This window comes from Schistocerca nitens, chromosome 2 (assembly GCF_023898315.1).
Source record: "Schistocerca nitens isolate TAMUIC-IGC-003100 chromosome 2, iqSchNite1.1, whole genome shotgun sequence".
NCBI classification, from domain to species: domain Eukaryota; kingdom Metazoa; phylum Arthropoda; class Insecta; order Orthoptera; family Acrididae; genus Schistocerca; species Schistocerca nitens.
In genome coordinates, this window is record NC_064615.1 from 32,260,982 (window position 1) to 32,286,410 (window position 25,429).

Sequence of the window (25,429 nt, forward strand, 5' to 3'; positions counted from 1 at the left end):
CGCGGCAGAGGAAGCACAGAGACGGCACGGCATACGTGACACACAAAATCCAATGGAGCACTGCACAATGCAGGCAGCCAAGGTAGAAGCAGGGCAGAGGCCGGCGATGGCTGTGTTGTGTGGCGTGTAGTGTGCTCTGACCAGCAGAGGCGCCGCTGATATGCTCCGTCCCTCTCTCTCTCTCTCTCTCTCTCTGCTGTGGGAAACGTTTGGAGCTACCGTTCTTTTTTCTGAATCACTGATTGTTCACTCCATTGAAAGATTCAACTCTACAAATCAGCTCAGGAGCGGATCCCCCATCTCTAGTTGCCAAGCAATGTTGACGCGCAACGACAGCATGAATGGGACTTTCTTTTCGTCGGTTTTGACAATGGATGAGACGTGGATGCCATTTTTCAATCCAGGAACAAAGCGCCAGTCAGCTCAATGGCAGCACACAGATTCACCGCCACCAAAAAAATTTCGGGTAACCGCCAGTGCTGAAAAAATGATGGTGTCCATGTTCTGGGACAGCGAGGGCGTAATCCTTACCCATTGCGTTCCAAAGGGCACTACGGTAACAGGTGCATCCTACGAAAATGTTTTGAAGAACAAATTCCTTCCTGCACTGCAACAAAAACGTCCGGGAAGGGCTGTGCGTGTGCTGTTTCACCAAGACAACGCACCCGCACATCGAGCTAACGTTACGCAACAGTTTCTTCGTGATAACAACTTTGAAGTGATTCCTCATGCTCCCTACTCACCTGACCTGGCTCCTAGTGACTTTTGGCTTTTTCCAACAATGAAAGACACTCTCCGTGGCCGCACATTCACCAGCCGTGCTGCTATTGCCTCAGCGATTTTCCAGTGGTCAAAACAGACTCCTAAAGAAGCCTTCGCCGCTGCCATGGAATCATGACGTCAGCGTTGTGAAAAATGTGTACATCTGCAGGGCGATTACGTCAAGAAGTAACGCAGTTTCATCGATTTCGGGTGAGTAGTTAATTAGAAAAAAAATCGGAGGCCTTAGAACTTGAATGCACCTCGTACTGATAGAAAAACCTATTTTGTGGATTTCTGAATTAGTTATAGTATATTAAATTTAGAATTTTATCATGCAGTGGTCCATTTGAGGCTCTGAGAACCATAAGGGCCTTAAATCATTGATTCTGAGACTAGCATTTATTCACGTTTTTCACATATGTTGATATTACGGCGAGTCAAGTTTATCTGTGCTGTAGGCCCGCATTGGATATACGAGTATCAATGTTCACGGAAAGCTGTTTCGTTCCTCCAGTATCCTCTTAAATGTGGGGTGATTACGATGTGCGTTTGGCCCTTATGGTTCTCAGCACTTCATTTGTATTCTAGTCAGTGACCATTTTGGTAGATGTTACTACTTGAATTTATTAATTTGCAAAAACAGCCGTTTGTGTTTGGAATTCGGTTTTTACTGTGCAGGAATCCGCTTTCATGGGCAGTGTCAATGTGAACTCTGTTGAATCTGTTTTAAGTGCTCACAGAAAGTAAATTACCAAGAAAAGTTAACCACAAAAGAACTAGGGCCTCTGAGACCAGATCCATTGGCCGAGAAAGTGACAAAATCAAATAAGCTTCAGTAGAAGCGAACATTTAACAGAGAAGTGTACAATAAGTGTAAGTTGTTGCATGGGTGCAGCATAAGAATGTCTGATTTTTCAGCCCAGAAGTTAATTTGTGGATTAATGCAGGTGTTAGGGATCTTGTACATTTTTCTGAAATAATGAAAAGCATGAAAACCGCCACTTACACAAATGTGCGAAACAGAGTGTAGAGAAAGCTTACATGTTATTTTGTTCTCGGTCTAAACTATACTTAGCCACAAAACAACAAAATTCCACAAAATCAATCCTTTCTTTTGCCAGAAAAGTAACGCATATTGTTATTGTTATTATTATTATTATTATTATTATTATTATTATTATTAACAGTGCCAGTAGTTGTATAAATTTGTTCATAAGCATAACTGTTATACAGCAGGTGCTATTAATTTCACACTCACAAATTTATCGGAAAGTAAGAATTTGTGAACACGTGGAATGTATACTCAATAGTAGCACCACTATTTGGAGCAAACCAGGTTTACTTTAAATACATGCTGTAACGGCTGTGTGTTAGTTACCTTTGAGATTGGGCGTCGTGAGTTGATGTTAGTCAAGAATACCTTTAAGGCGACAAAAACTCCATTATCAACACCTCACTGATTTTGTACGAGGTTGTGTAGTAGAACTACGAGAAGCTGGCTGTTCCGCCTGCAATACTGCAAAAAGACTTGGCAGGAGTGTAGCCACTGTACATGATTGCTGACAGCAGTAGTTATGAGAATCTATGGTGGCAAGATGCCTAGGTTCCTTACGGCCATGTTGTATTACCAAGAAGACCATCAGATTTAGTATATGACTCTGGCACATCATACTGTATCTGCAGCAGCAATTTCAGGAGTGTTTGGCACGACAATGACACAACAGACCGTTACAAATTGGTTACTTCGAGGGCAGCTCTGAGCCAGGTGCCCTGTAATGCATTTCACTGACCCCAAATCTCCGCCATTTGTGACTTCAGTGGTGCCAAGGGAAAACTCATTAGACGGTAGGGTGGACGTCTCTAGTGTTTTCCGATGAACGTTGGTTTTGTCTTGGTGCTGGTGATGGCCGTTTGTTGCGTAGGAAGGGGCCATTTGAGGACCTCACAAAACCTGCCAGCGTGCTGGACACACTGTACCTTCACCTCGACAAATGGTCAGGGGTGCTATTTTGTATGCCAGCAGGAGCACTCTTGTGGTTACCCGTGCACCCTGACTGCAAATTTGTATGTCAGTCTGATGATTCAACCTGTGGCTGCTATTCATCCATTACCATTGGATAATGGTTGCCCACATACCACTTAACCCAACTTGCTCCACAGAGTGTTGACATGTTGCCTTGGCCTTCTCGATCACCAGATACATCCTATCGAGCACATGTGGAACAACATCAGAGAATGCCTCCAGTGTCTTCGATAATCAGCATTGACTGTCCCTATATTGACCGATCAAGTGCTGCAGGCATAGAACTCCATCCCTGACATCTGGCACCTGTACAACACAATGCATGCATGTTTGCATGCCTGCATTCAATGTTCTGGTGGTTATACCATTTATTAATGTACCAGAATTTCAGATTTGGAGTGGCTTATCTCACACTTACATTAACTTGTGATCGTGCAATGTTAATCACTTCAATATGTTACCTAGACAGATGTATTCCCAAAATTTCATTATTTACATTAATTATTTTTTTGTTTTGTGATTTTTTTTCTGTTGACTTTCAAGTATGACACACAAACATTACACAATAAACTTTCTTGAGTTGCTGCGCCCCCTAGCTCTGAATCAGTAGAAGTCATTAAAACTGGAACAACTCATATTGCTAGTGCTTTGTCTTGTAACAATGTCAACCCAACAATTTATACTTTATATGGTGTTGCTCATAATTGTGAAATCAAATGAAATATTGGGTTGAACTAAAACTTCAGTATTAGTGGAGGTGTTATCAAGTAGTGTCAGCATACTTCTGTTTTTTTATTTAATATATATCAATTTACAAAGTGGTGGTTAATCTGGGAACTAATGGCGAAGCCTAAACAATTGAAATACAATCATAATTGTATATACTTTTCACACTCGTTTTGGAATGCATCCCAGTTTCTGAAGTGTTGATTGGGATTGGACCTGACAACAGAACATTGTTATGTATATCATGTCCTACAGAATTATATTGCGTTATGCCACAGTGTATATACATACATTTAACTTCTTGGTGACATTTATAGGACATTATTCTGTCATTGGATCCACTACCTTATGTGATCAATCATCTGTTACTAATGGATAACATGTACACCACATATTTTTCTTTAAAATTCATTTTTAGCATACATTGTAACAAGTTTTGTTATTTAAAGTTAGAAAACTTTTTCGCTCTTTCTTTGTTAAGATCCTGCCTTTATTTTCAGACAATCTTAACTGGAAATTTCACTTTACCACATCTTCTCAGGAGTTCCTTATACTGAACCTATAATTGTACTATGATTAAAACACTATCTTCCCACTATCATTATTTTCACAAGGCTAGTGTCTGCAAATATTTCAGGAATCTCTTACATGCAGCTTGATCTCCTCATCCTTACAACATTATCTCATTATAACCGAAGTTTAATCACAGGCTTTTCATTCCAGGTAAACTGATAGTTGCATGGTTAACCTCACAGGTGAAAAGGAATCCTCAGCTGTTTGATTTGATATTTGTTCTGTCTGCATTCAGATGATTAGCAAACTGACTTGGTAACCACACCATATTTCTAAGGCCCAACTTCTGAATCCATAGTTTTTTTCTTCTGTCTCAACCATGTACTTCCAGTTCTACTTTCTTCCACAGGTCTGCAACATAAACATGGTGTAGTTGCAAACTTCAAAATAACTGCTGAACACTTCTGTACCTTTGTTGTTAATCATCTGCAACCTCCTGTGTAGCAGCTTTTTCCATGTGTTAAAAGACACTAACCATTTTCTATACCATCTGAAATCCAAACACATCCCACTGCCATTCTAGTCCCTCCTAGTCACCACCGATGTTACCTCTTTCCTTACAAATACAGTATTCCACAAATGCATGACTTGCCTGGTAATGAACTTACACCAAAACAGTGCCCTGTTGGAATAAGCTAATAATACCCTTATTGTAATTAATTTTATGCTCACCTTTAAGAATCTCTTTAAAAGTGGCATGCAAAGAAACTGATCAGGGATCACTGGTACAGCCATGGAATTAGGGATGGTCCCTTCTTGTCCAGGCCTTTTAGGTTACTTACAGATTGGCCTCTTAGAGTCATTGATATCGGGCCCTTAATTCTAACACTGTAATACTTAGAAACCATTTGATTGATTGGTAAAACTTGGGTTATATTTATAATTTAGTCTTCATTTTTAAATTAGGGACCAGTTAAAGAGGCCAGGAAAGCTGCTATCTGAGAAGACTGCACTCGAAGATAGTGATGAGGGTAGTGAATACATACCATCAGAAGATGAATTACGGGAAGCAGAAGATGGTAAGTTCAATTTATTTCATAGGGTTTGTAAATTCTTATTTTATTGCAGATTTTACATAAGTCTCGTACACATATGTACTGTTAACCACCATTTTCTTTCTTGCATAAAATTGATATATTTTTCTGTAAATTACTTACCTGTGGTTTTTCTTTCCTTTCTTGACTTTCAGTATTGTTATAACAAATATTCTATCAAGCCTTGGAGATCCATTCATTTGCCCACATTCGAGCTGCTGCTGAATCACTAGAATTACTTCTTTGGCTTCACAAGCAGTCTGTAGATTGCTCTGCTCTTGTGCAGTTTTGTTCTGGGCTGCCAATATTTAAATATATGTAAATAGTCTTCATTTTTCGATCACATCTTATATATGATTTGATTGAAGATTTTTCACCAAAAATAACTTATAACATTATTCTCAGTGAGAATAAATCATCAGAAGCAAAAATTGTACTCAACATTCCTTGGGAAATTTTACATAATTGTTACAGTTCACTTTATAAATTACTTGTTGAATAATCTTGATAACGCTCAGAGACAGATCTTGTGGCATAGGGCAAGAACATCGATGGTCATGCCATATATAAAAAAACCTGTTGATTCAATGTTTACTTGGGGCCAAACTCTTTGTCTTTAAATATGTCTGCTTGTGAGATGTCTGCTTGTGTCTGTATATGTGTGGATGGATATGTGCGTGTGTGCGAGTGTATACCCGTCCTTTTTTCCCCCTAAGGTAAGTCTTTCCGCTCCCGGGATTGGAATGACTCCTTACCCTCTCCCTTAAAACCCACATCCTTTCGTCTTTCCCTCTCCTTCCCTCTTTCCTGATGAGGCAACAGTTTGTTGCGAAAGCTTGAATTTTGTGTGTATGTTTGTGTTTGTTTGTGTGTCTATCGACCTGCCAGCGCTTTCGTTCGGTAAGTCACATCATCTTTGTTTTTAGATATATTTTTCCCACGTGGAATGTTTCCCTCTATTATAGAAATATGGATTAATTCAGACATGATAATGTAGTCTCTCAAATTCTGCCAGGGTGTCTACGACCCAGGACAACCGGGAGAAAACCGTGAATTTTTTCATCCGGGAGAAAACCGGGAAAAACCCGGGAATCTTTTTGAGTTCCGGGAATATTTCATTGTTTTAGTTTTCAGTTAAATTTTTGTGATTTTGACTGGTGAGAACCAATACTCTAACAAAAAAATTTACTCTATCCCGCTTCTGCAGAATAATACAGCAGCAACAAAACATGAACGAGAGAAAAAAACGAAAATAAAACTTAAGTCGCAAAGAAAATGCGCCATATACAACGACAAAGCACAGTGCTCATACAAGCGTCTGCCAACAGCAAAGTGTGTCAAAGGCTTCAGGAAGACTGTGCAGTGCTTCTTAACAACAAATTGCCTCCAATGAGCATGACGTGACAGTTTTTTTTTACATTAGATTCGTTTTAATGCAAGATCTTTTAACGTTTCACACGTACAGACGTGCAGGCTTTCTGCGTCATCGTAGCTGCGCAAATGCAGTGACGCCTGTTATCTGGCGCTCTCTGGCAACTGCTGAAACGTACCTTTCAAATAGGTCACGGAAAAATATTGCGAATATTGCTTTGAAAAGCGTTACTTTCAAAGTAAATTTCCTTTTATGTAAGATAAACTGTGAGAGAGTGTACGACGATTTTCTTAAACCACAGAGCGTTTGGCTCTCATTTAAAAATCAGCTCTTTGGGGATGACCATATGAAGAATTTCGAGCCCAGAAGATCAGACATTTACGTCGTTATTAAAAAAAATTACTGGCACATTTATGTGATGTATAACGCGCAAAAAAGATCAACAATATATGTGGAAGCTTAGCTTCTCTTGCAGCTTATTAATCTTAGAGACCAGTACTGTATATGTGATAGCTTTGCTTTTCTTGTAGCAACAATTGTACATTTATTTAAGCCAGTAATTTTTCTTATTTGTGTGTTCGTGCTACTTAAGAGTGATCTTGCTATTGGCTGACTACATCGCGTGTCAAATTCTGTCATCAGCTGGCGAGATCAAGTGACATGAACTGTGACTCGCTTACAAAAGCGCGTCGCGATCTCGATTTTAATGCTTCGGAAAGTAACATGCGGTGTTTGGTGGAATTAGAATTTATACCTTCGTAACACGGAACTATGCAGTGTATATGTTGCTGCACATCAAAGAGCTTTCCAAAACGTGTTTCTTTCCCCTGAGTTTCATTTTCTAAAGTGCCGGGAAATTCTACGCCCGTGTATAAAACCTTAAACCATATAAAAGGATTGATAAGTGCCGAGAAAAAGTATACTGTCACTTAACACGGAAAAAGTGTATTTTCACCCGGGAGAAAGTGTATTTTTACTGACAGTAATTTCAAATTGTTGATTATTTGGAAATATCACTTAACATACATTTTCTTTCCATTTCTGGTATATAATAAATCAGTTATCAGCGACAGATTTAAAGTGCCCTTTCGGGATTACAAATTTGGTAGAACTTGCAGTTTATGTCTAAAACATGGTGATACAAGTGCAGAAAATATTTTGGTACTGAATCTACATGAATTATTGGGGTGAAATGAATGGAAAGTAAATGGAATGAGAAAGAGATAGGAAGGAAATAATGACTTCCAGCTGCACAAGGAATTGTGGCAATGCAATGATGGGAGCTGAAAATTTGTGATGGACCAGGAGTCAAACCTGGATGCTCCGCTTCTCTAGTATGGTTGCCTTAACCGTCTTGGCCATCCGGATGTGCTTTCTGTCTTGCCCAAATACCCAACTTTCTGCTCACCGCATTGCAGTGACCCCCACCCATTAACCCCTACTCACAGATTTCTAGTTCCCTTAGGAGTTTGGACACTATTTGTGCATCTGGCAAACATCTGTCCAACAGGACAGACACCACTCATATTTATAATGCTATGAGCTGTTCAATGGAAAAGTTTCAGTGCAGAGGCACAAACAGCGTCTGAACCCCTACGGAATTGGGAATTTATGTGTAGGGGGTTATAATGGGCTGGGATCGTTGCGAGCGGCGAGTGGTAAGTTGGCAATTTGGGTCATGTCCATATGGCTGAGGCGATTAAGGCATCGAAGTGGAGCATCTAGGTTCAAGTCTCAGTCAGGCACATGTTTACAGATCTTGCCGTTGCCTTGCTGCAATGCTCTGGCTGGCTGGTAGTCATTATTTCCCTCCTATTTCTTTCTCATCCTGTTTCCTTTCCATTCCTTTCACCCAAGTTATTCATCTATGTGGCCCAGCTGCCTCATCATGAGTTGTGTGTGTTCTGTCAGACACATCTATCATTGTGAATAGTTGCTTTGTGGTGTAATAAGGAGGTGTGAAATATTTTGCGTTATGTGCTAGTCAGTGGACAAGCATGTCGCAGCTAACAGACACAAAAACTAAATATCTCTCTCTCTCTCTCTCTCTCTCTCTCTCTGTGTGTGTGTGTGTGTGTGTGTGTGTGTGTGTGTGTGTGTGTCAGAGAGAGAGAGAGAGAGAGAGAGAGAGAGAGAGAGAGAGATGTTTCTGATCAGTGCTTCCAGTTTTTGGTGGGTGGTGATCTCTCCTCTCACGGCTATTACCTTCCTTTCAGAATTCACCAGTATTGAAGTAAACAGTATTTGTAAATAGTTTGTTTCATGTTTATCAAACTGCTTGTGTGGGGATCTTGTCCAGTTTCTGAGAATTGTAGTGCTCTATGTTCATCTGCCTTCAAGGGTTTAGATTATTAGAAAAAAAATTTTAACTGAGGTGTCGTATTATGGTAGGAACAATATACACGTCTTGGAACTTTATGAGATATTTGAAGAGATTGGCGGAAGAAAGTGCTAACCCTCATTTTAGTAAGTATTACTCAAATCACTTTATCTGTTGTGTATTAGATTGCAGCACACACTGGTAACAGTTTATGTGCACCCCTAGAAAGTGCAGCATACTATTTAAATTATTTCATCCTTTTCTATTTATGTTGTTATCTTTGAATTTAACCAATCAAGTAACACATAACAACTCAAAGTACTCTCTTGTGGGTTAGCACTTTCTTCTGCTGACCTATCATTTGGGAACGAACATGTCTAAATTATATCATCACGATAAAGGATGACAGCCAAAAACAGTTGCAGGATAAAAAATTTTATTAAAATTTCTTGACCAAGGTTTCGGTACATATAAATATACCTTCATCAGAAGTAAAAAATCCTGAACAGGAAGACACTTTGATTAGAAAAGCCATAGCATCGGAAGTGAGAAACAAAAGCTTAAGTAACAGTGAAATTACCAAAGTAATACAGGCACAAAATCTTTAGTTACTTACTGAAATTACATCATGTAATGGAGATTAGTAAAACAATTGTGCCAAAGGCGTCGTCAATAATTAAGACATCTTCTCCATTAGTACAACATGACTATGGGCACAGGGTCAAAGCGAACAGTTTAGCACCATTACTTCGCCTATGAACTATCGAGACAAGAGTGTGAAAGCGCTAGGGCAGATGGTTTCGCCGAGAGAGGGCACTTGTGTTTATTGATTTAAATAGATATTTATTGTCTCCAGTTGCTTGATATGCATCAACAGGCTTCCAAAATTCTTCCTCATTAGAGAAACAGTTTCTCACGTCTGTATTACATTGACATTGTTTGATGTGTGTTACGTTATTTCCTTTAGATGAGAAGAAAACGAGAAAATGGGAAGCACCATCACTGCATCATGTAAAGAAACGCCGACGACAGAAACTTATTTCACCACCTGAAGAATGGTGTTCTGATGACAGCGACTGGGATTATTCTGATGAAGAACGAAGACTGAAAAAAAGGAAGAGAAGTAAGGATTCATTTCCTGTCAGTCCAGTGCACTTCTGTGTAAAATGCTGTATTTCTTTCTTATTTAATTTTTGCCATTATCACTATACACTTATGGCCTTGTTCACATTAATGAGATTCTATGTAGTACGCTTCGCAATCTTAATTCGTATTGTGAGCATTGTAAATAATTAACCAAGATATAGCGTAGACACCCCCTTAAAGGCTAGGGAAAAAATGGTCTTTCCTTTTTGAACAATTGTTTTTGTTTATAAATATTTCTATTTTCCCCAGCTTGACAAGGTATCAGCTGCTTTTGCAGAGCAAATTAAAAAGTTTAATTTTAGTCATCCTAAAGTCACCCCAATAAAAAATCAGAGATAATATCTTTCAACATACCTACACTCATGATGTGGCACCAATTGGGCTCTGAAGAGTGAGAGTATGTCCAGCACGGCCATGTCCTCCAATCGGTCCTCACAGGTGGACAGCCCAGTTGCTGCTCGCACTGAGGTTGGTCCCTCAACTGTAATCGAGTGGGAGGTCATCCCGGGATGTAGCAGGCGTCGAAAGACTTCACAGGCGGCCGCACGTAAGGCCTCCTTGGTTTGTCTGACAAACAGATTCCAGGCGCTGTCAGTGGCTGACACCATTGCTGAGCCAGATGCTGTCGCCTGTCTTTTTCAGAGGAAACCTCTCAGCCTGCAAGATCTGGACAGTCAAAGAGGGTGGGATTACTGATAGTTAGGAGCTCCAGGCACATTATGGGGCCTCTTAGGAACATGGCTGTCAAGAAGGGAAGGAAAACCAGTGTGCATACTTGGTGGAGTCATTCCAAATGTGGAACGGGTCCTCCCGGATGCCATAAGGAGCACAGGGGGAGACAACTGCAGGTGGTTACTCACGTCGGTACTAATGATGTGTTTCACTATGGATCAGAAGAGATTCTCTCTGGTTTTGAGCAGCTAACAGAAGTGATAAAGGCTGTCAGTCTTGCTTGCAAGATGAAAGCAGAGCTAACCATTTACAGCATAGTTGACAGGACCGATTGTGGACCTCTGGTACACAGCCGCATGGAGGGTCTGAATCAACGGCTCAAACGGTTCTGCGACCGTGTAGATTCCTCAACTTGCACCAAAGGGTGGTTGGGTTTTGGGTTCTGCTGAATAGACCAGGTGTTCACTATACGCAGGAGGCGGCTACAGGGGTAGCACGGGCTGTGTTGTGTGGACTGGGCAGTTTTTTATGTTAGAGGGTCTCGGAAAAACACAAGATGGGCATCAGCCACAAAGGGTGCAGGCCAAACACAGGAAGAACGTAGAGACAGGAACCATCGGTATAACAGTTGTAAATTGTCTAGCTGTGTTGGGAAAGTACCAGAGCCCCAAGCGCTAATAGAAAGCACTGATGCTCAAATCGTTGCAGGCACGGAAAGCTGGCCAAACCCAGAGATAAGCTCAGCCAAAGTTTTTGCAAAGAACCTAACGGTGTTCCAAAAGGATAGGCTAAACACGGTTGGCAGTGGCGTGTTTGTTGCTGTTAGTAGTTTATCTTGTCACGAAATTGAAGTAGATAGTTCCTGTGAGTTAGTATGGGTATAGGTCATTGTTGGCAACCGGAATAAAATAATAGTGAAAATAATAATTGGATCCTTTTACTGACCTCCCAATTCAGGTGATACAGTTGCTGAAAGGTTCAAAGAAAACATGAGTTTCAGTTCAAACACGTACCTGACTCCTACGATTATAGTTGGTGATGGCTTTTATTTACCCTTGATATGTTGGCTAAAATACATGTTTAGTTCCGGAGGTACACATAAAACATCATCCGAAATTGAGCTAAATGCATTCTCTGGAAATTATTTCGAGCAGTTAGTTCATGAGCCCACGCAAATAGTAAACGGTTGTGAAAACACACTTGACCTCTTAGCAACAAATAATCCTGTGTTAATAACGAGCATCAAAATGGATACAGGTATTAGTGAACACAGGGTTGTCGCAGCGAGATTGAATATTGTAATCCCCAAATCCTCGAAAAATAAGCGAAAAATATACCTATTCAAAAAAGCAGACAAAAATTCACTTGACGCCTTCCTAAGAGACAATCTCCACTCCTTCCAAATTAATGATATAAGTGTAGACCAAATGTGGCTTGAACTCAGAGAAATAGTATCGGCAGCAATTGAGAGATTTATACCATATAAATTAACAAACGGCGGAGCTGATCCTCCTTACTACAGAAAATAGGTCAGAACACTGTTGCAGAAACAAAGAAACAAACATGCCAAATTTAAAGAGATGCAAAATCCCCAACAATGACGATCTTTTACAGAAGCTCGAAATTTAGTGCGGACTTCAATGCGAGATACTTATAACAGTTTCCACAATGAAACTTTGTCTCAAAACCTGGCAGAAAATCCAAAGAGATGCTGGTCGTATGTGAAGTATGTTAGCGGCAGTGAACAATCTATGCATTCTCTGAATGATAGCAGTGGAGATACTATCGAAGACAGTGCTGCCAGAGCAGAGTTACTAAACACAGCCTTCCAAAATGCCTTCACAAAAGATGAAGTAAATATTCCAGAATTTGAATCAAGAATAGCTGCCAACATGAGTAACATAGAAGTAAATATCCTCGGAAAAGTGAAGCAACTTAAATCACTTAATAAAAGCAAGTCTTCTGGTCCAGACTGTATATCAGTTAGGTTCCTTTCAGAGTATGCAGATGCATTAGCTCCATATTTGACAATCATATACAGCCGTTCGCTCGAGGAAAGATCGCCGGCCGCGGTGGTCGTGCGGTTCTAGGCACTTCAGTTCGGAACCGCGTGACTGCTACGGTCGCAGGTTCGAATCCTGCCTCGGGCATGGATGTGTGTGATGTCCTTAGGTTAGTTAGGTTTAAGTAGTTCTAAGTTCAAGGGGCTGATGTCCTCAGATGTTGAGTCGCATAGTGCTCAGAGCCATTTGAACCATTTTGAAAGATCAGTATCCAAAGACTAGAAAGTTGCACAGGTCACACCAATACTCAAGAAAGGTAGTAGGAGTAATCCACTTAATTACAGGCTCATATCATTAACATCAATTTGCATCAGGATTCTGGGACATACATTGTGTTCGAACATTATGAAATACCTCAAAGACAACGGTCTATTGACACACAGTCAACAAGGGTTTAGAAAACATCATTCTTGTGAAACTCAACTAGCTTTGTATTCACATGAAGTGTTGAGTGCTATTGACAAGAGATTTCAGATTGATTCCATATTTCTGGATTTGCAGAAGGCTTTTGACCCTGTATCACACAAGCAGCTTACAGTGAAATTGTATTGGAAAATTGTGAATGGAATCTCATCTCAGTTATGTGACTGGATTTACGGTTTCCTGTCAGAGATGTCACAGTTCGTAGTAATTGATGGAAAGTCATTGAGTAAAGCAGAAGTGATTTCTGGCGTTCCCCAAGGTAGTGTTGTAGGCCCTTTGCTGTGACTTATCTGTATAAATGATTTGGAAGACAATCTGAGCAGCCATCTTCGGTTGTTTGCAGATGACAGTGTCGTTTATTGACTAATAAAGTCATCAGAAGATCAAGACAATTTATAAAATATATCTGAATGTTGCAAAATTGGCAGTTGACCCTAAATAACGAAAAGTGTGAGGTCATCCACATGAGTGCTGAAAGGAATCCGTTAAACTTTAGTTACGCAATAGATCAGTCAAATATAAAGGCTGTAAATTCAACTAAATACCTAGGAATTACAATTACGAACAACTTAAATTGGAAGGAACACACAGAAAATGTTGTGGGGAAGGCTAACGAAAGACTGCATTTTATTGGTAGGACACTTAGAAAATGTAACAGATCTACTAAGGAGATAGCGTACACTACGCTCCTCCATCCTGTTTCAGAATACTGCTGTGCAGTGTGGGATCCTTACCAGATATAACTGACGGAGTACATCGAAAAAGTTCAGAGAAGGGCAGCACATTTTGTATTATCGCGAAATATGGGAGAGTGTGTCACTAAAATGATACAGGATTTAGGCTGGACATAATTAAACAAAAGGCATTTTTCTTTGTGATGGAATCTTCTCACAAAATTCCATTCACCAACTCTCTGCTCTGAATGCGATAATATTTTGTTGACACCAACCTACATAAGGAGAAATGATCACCGCAATAAAATAAGGGAAATCAGAGCTCGTACGGAAAGATATAGGTGTTTGTTCTTTCCGTGCGCTATACGAGATTGGAATATAGAGAATTGTGAAGGTAGTTTGATGAACCCTCTGCCAGGCACTTAAATGTGATGTGCAGATGTAGATGCAGTGCAGTGGACACAGGCTTATATTCCACTTTGGGAATGGGTGTAGATTTTAAATGTGCCTTGCTGTGGATTTCATCTACAAACGCGGAAAAAACGGAAATAATTATGTAAGTGTATCTGATGACTGAAGATGATAAAACCTGTGAAATTAGTCAACTTAACAATAATGTCTAATGAGTGCATACAAGTTGTTATAAACTTCAATGCTATTGAGTAGGGACCTGAAAAGATAGCATCTATTTTTGGCAAAATTCATATCTATTTTTAGGAAAAGTTATATCTAGGGGCCGTTGTAATGAAATGTTTGCTTTTGCAAAAACTTCAGTAGCTTTTTTCAGCATGGTCTTCTCTTTTTTTTCTTTTGGCTCTACTTAAACTATCAACAAATGATTGATTGGGTTGAGAAGCAGCACCAGTTTCATGCCTCTGATTGATGGTGTTTCCCAACATTATTTTTCTTTTATTTAATAATTACAGAATCAGCAGAATATTGATTTTTGCCTTTTGTGGGCATTCATAGCCATGTGACCCATACTTGACAGTGCTACAGATTTAACTGACAAGATGCTTAGTGTGTAAGCAGAACCAAAAATAACTTCATTCTTACATTAGGGAGAAACTTTTGACAGGTTTTGTTTTCCATCACTATAGTGAAGAATGGTGACACCTTAAACTGGCAGTCGGATGTGAGTGTACACAAATTAGACTTATATCTTTCAGGGAGGGAGAGAGAGTGTGGGAAGACAAGCCCTGTTGCACGCAGCAAACCTACACCCATGTTCTCTGTTTCTGCAAAAGCGGAACTTGACACTTGCTCATAGGGATCACTGAACCCTTTTGGTGTTTTGATAGTTGTAATCAAACTCTATGATGAACCAGAATTAGTTTCTTCATGCATTTCAAAATAAAAGAAAACAACAAGCAACACACAAAATTCGGTAAGAGCTATTACGCAATTGCTTGCAAATGTTGGAAGTTTCTTAAATGAGGCAATTCTGGTCCAACCTCATATCAGAATTTGATGTAACCACAGCTCAAAACACCCACCACCTAAAACTGCCATGTTAAAATGCCCGAATTATACGAACTTTTGACAGACAAAGGTACATGTTTATTTGCGATGCTGGGTCCCATAGTTGAGTCTTGTGTTGCCTTAAGGTGGCTACTCACGCATTTGCATGCTTGATAGTGAGCAAGCACACAAGCACAGAGTGCTTGACAATGTGTAGGATGAATTTGTGCAGGCATCAGGGCTGTTCAAGCAGCTTGATGCTTCATTGAATTTCATTTATGCATGCTTGTGCAAAGCATTCAAACATAAGCATTCTTGAGCATGTGTACCAAGAATAGGGAGACTTGTGCCAGCATTTTGATTTGATTTTACTTAATTTTTTAATTAGGTTCTGCTGAATTACATTCTATACAAATGTACTGTAATGTAGGAAAAGTTAAAGAGTACAATATTACATGGCGAAGAAAAAAAAGAAGGAAAACAGCAACACTGTGAGACAGTTTCTGTAACTGTATATCACGAATGTTTAATATGAAAATAATATTTTTGTTTTTTAACCACTCTTTACTCCACATATCACACTTGTGAAGCTTGTAGTTACCTGTGTAGCCACCTTTACTTGGCATGTGGCATATACTGCTCATAAATGTTGTGACAAAAGAGCATCAAATGCACTGATATGTTGTTGCCTTTGTGAACTTTTTATTTTGGAAACACATTCTTAGGCATTTTATCTTTAGAAATCCGGGTTCGCTAGATTTTTGCAGTGCCTGTAACCAAAAACCGAGTACATTTTCAATATTTATAAGCACAGAAAATAAATATAATAATTCATCTGGATACAGTTCGCTGTGAAATAATGTTTATTAGGTAATTTTGTACTTTGAGCTGAGTTCAAATATATTTTAATATTTATCACAAATTGTGAATATTTCAGGTCCCTGCTAATAAGATGGTTGTGTGGCCTGGTAGCCAACTTCTGTCCATTTGAACTACATTACCATATCATTGCAGCTTGTCTTGCTTACGTCTATAAGTGGACAAGGTGGCTCAGTGACAATACCCTGGGTTAATATTCAGGAGGAAATTTCCATCCAGCTACCCACATTTTAAGATTTCCATTGTTTCCTTAAATCACGTAAGGTTCCTTTGAAAATGCCGTGGCCATTTTCCTCCCCTATCCGTCTCCAATCTGAGCTTGTTCTCCAGGTGTGGTGAAGTTGTCGCTGGCAGTACGTTAAACTGTCATCTTTCTTCAAACAATGGAAAGTCCACATTGAAATATCAACAATATTGAAAAGGATAGATTGCTACGCACCGTAAAGCTGAAACGTTATGCCTGTCTGCACATTAGAAATAGAAAGCACACATAGCTATGGAGGGTTTTGGTATTTTTTATGTGTGTCATTGTTATAGTTTTGCATATTTGATATATTTTGTTTTATTTCACAAGGTAAGAAAGAGATAGATGATGGGAATGCAGATGATTACATGGAGCGTTTGAAGCTGTGGGAAAAGACACGTACTGAGGAAACTGTCAGAGGAGATCAAGAGTTGGAGGGTGGTTACAGGATTCCTAAGTTCCTTTGGAACAAGCTATATAAGTAAGTACACTGCTGTTGCTACGTTTCGTATAAAGGATGCATTGATAGCTTGAAAATTTTGGTACCTACAGCTACACTTTATGAAACTCTGAAAAGTGCAAGGAGGTACTAGCCATCTCAAGTATTGCTGTGAGTGCTCATCCTTTCCATTTTCCAGATAGAGTTTTAAAAAGACGTTATTGGTACACAATTTTTCTTACTGCAGTTAATTCAAGAAGAGGGGCTCAATATTCACACATTGTAGTATGTAGACAGCTGCAAAATCTCTTGAGATCCAAGATTGAAGGTTAGTTCCTTTAATTTTGTGGATTACTTCCTGCAGCATGATAAGAATTTCCAGGCAGATATCGCTTAAAATATTGAGTATTTCTGTAATATTTTAACTTTAGTGATCATTGGTGCACTGTGAGAAGAAAAGTACTTAGACACCCAGAGTTTTCAATTCAAAAGCCAGAACATGTGGAATCTGTAGCATGTAGAATTTCATTTTCATACTGTTACAGTGTTTAAATCTTAGATGGACAGGCAAAAAATAAATAACACAACTAGATGGGCTGGGTCTGACAGACCCAAAATTTTATTTACATTCCAGAATAAGTAAGACAAATATTTTCAACAGCTGTGCCAGAAATACTTCTATTACTGTTTCTTAAAAAGTAAGGTTGTATTCATCCAAAAATATGAAAATCAAATTACTAAGTATTTGAAAACTTTCTTGAAAATTGAAAACTTTTTTTAAGTTCACATCCGTACACATTATGAATTTAGGATTGTTGCACACAGTATTATACAATTCAGTGTTTAGTACTATCTCATTACGATATACATGTTACTGATTTGTATTTTCTGCCGAGTCTTCACATAACAATACTGAATGTAACAGACACAGCCATTTTCCACATTCTTTACAAAAATAATTTGTTTTATTGTCTTTGCATTCATAACAGCCACCTCATTTGCCTTCTGGAACAACTTCCTTCTGAGTGGTAATCCCAGATAGCCGTGCTGCCAGCTGGCTGATGTACCTTGGGAGATTCTTCTGGTTATCTCTCTGTGCCATGTGTTGTTTTATCAGTTGCCGAGAAATATCCATCTGGAAATATCCAATCCTGTGTTTGATTTGTACACTGCAAATATATTTATATCAGCAGTGTTCAAAATGGCATAAAAATGCACAATGGCCAGCGTCTTGTTTGCCTTCAAGATTATATTATGAGCACTTCTCATCAACCACATCCACTCCAGTATTTGTTGAATTACAGAAAGTAATTATTCAGATTTCTTGTTTCTTCATTGATTTTGTTGTTTGTATGCATTGATGACAACAAAGTGACACCTTCATTTTTCTTTGGCACATATAACACCAATGCAAAATTGGCACTAAATCTGAATATGGATGAATGTATTTCTGTTTTCTGTAAGAGAAGAGATTTCTCTTTTATTTTTGCACAATGTTAAAACGAGTGTAAGCTTACAATTTGTGAAAAGTTTTCTAGCAAGAGTGTAGCATGTGAACCAACTGTCAGGTAATATTCCATCTTGTATCCTTCACTGGCTCTACAACTCTGAGCACAACATTGTCAACTACATTCTCTCTGGGAAGAAACCTGCTGGTTATAGTCCCACATACACTTCCAAATTTTGTACGTAGAACGATTTTGCATATCTAATGTTACTCCAACTGCTGTTCTGGCCAAAATATTTCTCACTGCAAAAGACTCATCATAGCATGAGAGTGAAGTAGTTTTTGCAGTGGAATACATAGCTTTGAACAATCGAATCTCCTTCACCAATTAAGTCAATTGGGGGATGTGTATTGCAGATTTGCCTGGATTTCGGACATGATGAAAACTTGGATGTTAAAATAATGTTTTCCAATACACTGATCATTATTTTTAACAGAAGATGTAGTTTTCTGTAGGCATTAGCAAAGGTGTGTACACATAAACATGACCGACAAAACAGCAACTTTTAAAGACATTGCATCATTACATTAGCCAAACTGTGACTGACTTTAAGCGCTTTGCACCACTCAATATATACCTTGTCTGAACAATGTGCGTTCTTTGGCCTGTTGGCAAAAACAATTACATTTACTTATAAATAAAGAAAATGTATTGATTGACAACAAACTGTTAGTACGGATTTGAAGAGAATAAATGTCGATTTATTCTAAATATATTTCTATTTTTTTTATTTTTTTTTAATGAAGTTACAGTAACAATGCCTATTGTAAAAGCATTAACTACATCTGGATTTCACTTTGGATTTTTTTCGTAACATTAATTGAGGTACTGTACAAAACGCCAAAACGAAATTTCAGGTTAAATTCTGTATTGTTTTGTAGTATTAGAATGATTGAAAACCTGTAGTGTTTACATCATAATGTTGAAGAATTGTTAATGAAAAAATTAATTATAACTGACCTAATTTTTTGTTTCATTGTTTGCATGATACATAAAGTGCACAAGTCATGTTAAATATATCATATGACTGATAAATGTTCCAAAAATTTGTTTTTAGGTAAGTTTAAATTTACGAACATTGCTAATTAATTATTTGTTTAATTACAAAATAGATATTTCTCTTAACTGTTCTGTGGGAATGTAATAATGCAAGCGTGAGAATGAAGTTATAAATTTTGCTGAAATTTATGACAGTATGGTAATTCAAAAGGACCTGGAAGAGCAGTTGAACGGAATGGACAGTGTCTTGATAGGATATAAGATGAATCAACAAAAGCAAAATGAGGATGATGGAATGTAGTCAAATTAAGTCGGGTATGCTGAGGGAATTAGATTAGGAAATGAGACACTGAAAGTAGTAGATGAGTTTTGCTATTTGGGGAGCAAAATAACTGATGATGGTCGAAGTAGAGATGATATAAAATTTAGACTGGCAGTGGCAGGGAAAGCGTTTCTGAAGAAGAGAATTTTGTTAACATCGAGTATAGATTTAAGTATCAGGAAGCCGTTTGTGAAAGTACTTGTATGGAGTGTAGCCATGTATGGAAGTAAAACATGGACGATAAATGGTTAGACAAGAAGAGAATAGAAGCTTTCAAAATGTGGTGCTACAGAAGAATGCTGAAGATTAGATGGTGCTACAGAAGAATGCTAATGAGGAAGTACTGAATAGAATTGGGGAGAAGAGGAATTTGTGGCACGACTTGACTAGAAGAAGGGATCGGTTGGTAGGATGTGTTCTGAGGCATCAAGGGATCACAAGTTTAGTATTGAAGGGCAGATAAAAATTGTAGAGGGAGACCAAGAGATGAGTACACTAAGTAGATTCAGAAGGATGTAGCTTGCAGTAGTTATTTGGAGGTGAAGAAGCTTGCACAGGATAGAGTAGCGTGGAGAGTTACATCAAACTAGTCTCTGGACTGAAGACCACAACAACAACAACAACAACATGTTAATTCACATCAGGTTTTCTAACTGATTATAACTTTCTGTTAATTACAATTAAATGATATGAAATATTAATGGTGATGATTCGGTACATAAGTGAACCATACAGTTTAATTTGCTGATAGAAATGAAGAAAAACCATACTTTCCAAATTTTTTTCCATTACATATTGTGGATCAGTTAATATATAATCTGCTAAACTTTTAGTGGTATCGAAGCGTTCATTAACTACCCCATAACTAGTCCTATTACTATCTGCTATGATAAATATTTTGTCCCAAACTTTACAGGTCTTGGAGGAATGTACATTCTGGAAGAATGACATCCCCGAACAGGTAATAACATGTCATCCACTCTTAAAGTATTCACAAGCGGTGTAAGGCCTTGTGCAGTTCTTTGCGAATCCCTCCACAACATGATATACAGGGTCCAGCATATCAAAAGAAAACGAAATATTTGCAGTGTCTTACTTGGAGGGAAGATGTTACTTGGAGGGAAGATGTTTGTCCCTATGCCTCAAGTGTCCAAAAGTTCTTCCATATTCATTGTGTATGAAAGACCCAAAAATGCTCTGAACTCCTCCTTTCTTTCCCCCAAGTTTCTTGCAGTATTTGGGTCACTTTTATGAAGGGGTTTTATATAATCTATTGAAGTTGTTGTGTTCTCTATTATCAAATCAAGCAAATCGTCGTCAGTGAACAGTTTTCAGGTCTTGACAATGGTGTTAGGATTTCTAGCTTCTTCACTAGCATGAGGCAAATGCAAAATTATATTGAGAGATCTGGTACATATATTTTGGTTGGGAAAGTTGTTCAGCCATCTAATTTATCTGTCTCTTGACAGATTGCAAGGTAATGGTTCACTGGAAGAGGGATCGCATCAAACCACACTAGTCGGTAGGGAATCTCGATTAGTGTTAGTAAGTGAATTCATGTTTCTGACAGCAATAACAGTGTTATCTTCTCTGTCCAACTGTTTATTACTCATTTCACTTTCTGTCTCGTGATAACTTTCAGGAACAAAACTAGGATCTACTGGCAAATTGGCATTATCAATTTCTAATAATAGTTTTTCAGTTTGTTCCTCATTTAAGCGGATGCTGCTAAGCCGTTTTGGAGCAGTTTCATTACTTTCTGTCACAATAACAAGAAAAGCGCATAATTTTAAAAAAAGCAAATGTAAGTGGCCTGGATCTCTCAGGCTCAGAACACATTTCTTCCCTTGCCAACAGTCAACAGGCAAACAAAGAAGAATGGTGAAACAAGTATTGCCCTCTAGGAAATTTAACTGAGAGCTACAATGAATGGCTTAATCATAAACAGTGCACTCTTGTGGAATTATTAAAACAAAATCCACCTGGCTCTGGGAGATCCAGCCCTTCGATTCTAGAGTTAATAACCTTTCTAAATCCAATAGACTTACAGTGGAATTTGTTTCCATTAATTCTAAAACATAGTGGAGCATGTCTTTTGCAATTTTAGGATACTATATCTTCATTGCATTTAATTTTGTTAACAAACATAGGCAATGTGTAAAGGGGCAGACAGAAGACAAATGTCAATAACTGTAAGTCCCCTGCACCTTGATACTGATGTACAGATTTTGTAAGAAGTTTCATGTCGAAGAGAAATATTTTCTCTTAATTATAACTTTGCATTTCAGTTACCAAAAAGTTGGTGTACAGTGGCTGTGGGAATTGAATCTGCAACGATGTGGAGGTATTCTAGGTGATGAGATGGGACTAGGGAAAACAGTGCAAGTCATTGCTTTTCTGGCAGGCCTTGCACATAGTAAATTAGTTGCACGTCATGGTGGGTAAGCATCTTAAAATTAGAAATCCTTAAACTACATGATAAATCAGAAATTGAATATTTTGTAACTTCACTATTTGTACGTGTTTTGATTACTTCACCAAAATTTTAAAGTGTTTTTTGCTTGCATGTTCTGCCTTACTAAACGAGACTTGACATTCATCCATGGTTGTTAGTTTTATTATTGGTTAAAAATCAGTTATTTCGTTTCCTTTTTCTTTGTTTGGATTCTGTTCTGATATTTAGTTAAGAATTCTTATTGAATAAATAAATAAATTAAATTAAGTTATTTTGATTAAATATGGTGTCATACTATCAAATGTTTATTTATATTACCATGCTCTTATAGCTATCGAGGTTTGGGACCTGTTTTGATTGTGTGTCCGACCACTGTTATGCATCAGTGGGTGCGAGAATTTCATACTTGGTGGCCACCATTCCGAGTAGCTGTGCTGCACGAGTCTGGTTCTTTTGATGGTAAGGAGAAATATATTTTTATTTAAGTTGCTCTTTTTATACTGACTTCAGTATTGTGTAAGTTCCACAGTAACTCTTAAGTTCTAAACTAGAGATGATATAATTGAGAAAATTTTCTTCTAAGTAGGCAGTTGAGCAGTTTTGTTTTTAGTTCCTGGAGAAAATTGTTCTTACAGCTCTTACATAATGGGACAGCCAAAAAAACCTTGGATAGGTAATGCCAGTTTTCAATAGAAAAATGTTGAGTGCAAACACTGTTACCTTCAGCAGAGGTATTTCAGTCAAGCAACATGTAATAGGCATGCACCATAGAAAATATCATTCTTGTCAAACACAACTGGCTCTTATCCACATGAAGTAACAAGTGCTATCTACAGGGGATCTCAAATTGATTTCATATGTCTATTTTTCCAGAAGGATTTTGACACCATTCCTTAAAATTTATGTGCGTTGATGGAAAGTCATAAAGTAAAACAGAAGTCTGGCATTTCCCAAGGGAGTGCAATAGGCTGCCTACTGTTCTTGATCTGTATAAATGATTTAGGAGGCAATCTGAGCAGCCCTTTTAGATTGTTTGCAGGATAAGATATCTGTATGGTGCAAAAAGTGACAATTGTCTCCAAAAAAAAAAAAAAAAAAAAAATTTTGAGGTCATCCGTTTGAACACTGAAAGCAGTCTGTTAAATTTCAGTTACAAGGTTTAAAGGATGTAAATTCAATTAAGTACCTAGAAATTACAATTATGAACAACTTAAATTGGAACCATTGCATAGAAATGTTGTAAGGAAGATCAGTCAAAGACTGTGTTGTATTGGCAGAACACTTACAAGATGCAACAAATCTACTAAGGAGACTGCATACATTGCCCTTGTCTATCCTCTTCTGGAGTATTGTTTCACCACATAGTGTCATTATCAGTTAGGAACGACAGAGGACATGAAAAAAGTCCAAAGAAGCTCAACTCGTTCTGTATTATCATGAAAAAATGGAAAAGTGTCACAGATGTGCTACGCAAGTTTAGTGGCAACCATTAAAACAAAAGCATTTCACGTTACATCAAGATGTTTTCACAAAAGTCAATCATCAACTTTCACACACACAAGCATCTGCCAGCAGCAAAATGTGTCAAAGGATTTAGGATGAAGACTGTGTAATACTTTATAACAACAGACTGCTTTCGATGAATGTGACACCACAAAGGTTTACATTAGGTTCGTTTGAGCAGTTGCCAGCGGGTTCATGTGCATGCACAGTTGAGTCGAGTGAGAGCAGTACCTTCTCCCACTTCTGGCTACTTGAAGTGCGACTGATAGCTGTATCGGCATCAGCAACAAGCAGCCAGATGCTACCCAGAAAAAATTTTCTGTCGTACCCAAGATGGCAGATTTGTGCATGCGCAGAGCAGCCTGAGTTGAGCTGTAGTGGTGGGAGGGGGATGGGGAGTCTCCAGTAGTGCGTGGAGGGGGGGAGAGTCTCCACATCTCCCGTGTTTAAATTTAGTGATTTTGCTGTTTCCTCTTCGTATACAAGTCTCATGTCAAGTGAAAAGAAAACGGATTTATGTGGCTAGGAGCTATCACGTCTGTTAAAATACATTCACATAATTGTGGAAGGCTGAAATGTGTTACTAGTTTCAGTTTGCTGATTTTATTTTATTTCCAGGTTTGTGGGTGTCAGGCATTAATTGCCTTGCAGAACAATGAAGTTATTTTTGTCAGTTTGCTGAAGAAATTTGGCTTTTAGTAATCTTTTTTGCGGAGGCATTCAGTTTATTTGAAACACTGTCGGCTAGTGTCAACTCTTTACTGAACTTCAAATGCACGTTTTTATCTTCTGGCATGTATTGCGTTATGTCATAATAAAGAACCAAACATGAGTTAATACTGTACCAACACTCCAAGAAAATTTGTTTCCCGAAAACCACACTGAAAAGCTTAATATCAGGTTGCGGCCTGCTGCTTTGTAAATCTGGATATATGAACATTCACTGTAAGACGAGTTACTCATTTTAGTATGGTTTACAAAATACTGATGCTCTTGGAGTATCCTCTGATGTCCTTCTTTATTTATGACCTAACATAAGACATAATGTTATATACATATGAACATATGGCCTTCATACGTCATCGTAGCTGCGCATGCACAGTAACGCCGTTCCCTGACACTCTCTGACAACTGCTGAAATAAATTCTTACAGATTGTGGGAAAATATTGTGAATGGTGGTTTGAAAAGTGTTACTTTCAAAATAGATTTCATTTCATGCAAGATGAATTATGTTATGTGTGTGAACGTGGTTCGAATTTCTTAAATAGCAGAGAATTTGATTCTCATTTAAAGCTTAACACTTTGAGAGCCAGCCACTTCAAAGACTTTTGAACCCAGAAGACCAGACATTTATGTCATTATTTAAAATTTTACTGGAACATTTTACTGGTGTATCTTAGAAGGAACCCATTACCTAAAAATGCTTGAATTATTTGACGCATTTAAGGTGAGGCGGAGTCGTGAATGTGGCGACATGATGATGTAAAGGCTTAACACCACCCTGATAAACCTCAAACCCCAAATGCGCAATGGATGATGAAAGAAATGTGACTTGCCAGGTTGCATTTCAACCCTTCCTTATGTAAGACCATGAGAAAGGTGTAAGTTATGTAAATGCTCTTCCATGGATGCATCTGTCACAATGACGTCATCGAGATAGTTCAGGCACCCCAGAACACACACTACAAAAATGCTGAAAAATTGTCGATGCACTAGCCACACTGAACGAGAGACACTGATATTGGTCAAGGGCTTGTTAAGCACAAGGAGTCATGTAGATTCTTCAACAGAACCGTGTAAACAGGCTTCACATAAATCATTTTGAAGATA

At 38.3% G+C, this 25,429-nt stretch overlaps 1 protein-coding gene across 2 annotated transcripts in view; it reads left to right on the top strand.

The window, feature by feature from the left end:
- LOC126235692 (DNA excision repair protein ERCC-6-like) overlaps window positions 1-25,429 on the top strand; it is a 119,631-nt gene that overhangs the window by 31,138 nt on the left and 63,064 nt on the right. For both annotated transcript variants that reach the window (XM_049944435.1, XM_049944433.1), the window contains exons 5-9: window positions 4,991-5,103; window positions 9,778-9,933; window positions 16,703-16,853; window positions 21,929-22,081; window positions 22,427-22,554. In XM_049944435.1, coding sequence (XP_049800392.1) covers window positions 4,991-5,103; window positions 9,778-9,933; window positions 16,703-16,853; window positions 21,929-22,081; window positions 22,427-22,554 — 701 coding nt within the window. The remainder of the gene's footprint in view (window positions 1-4,990; window positions 5,104-9,777; window positions 9,934-16,702; window positions 16,854-21,928; window positions 22,082-22,426; window positions 22,555-25,429) is intronic.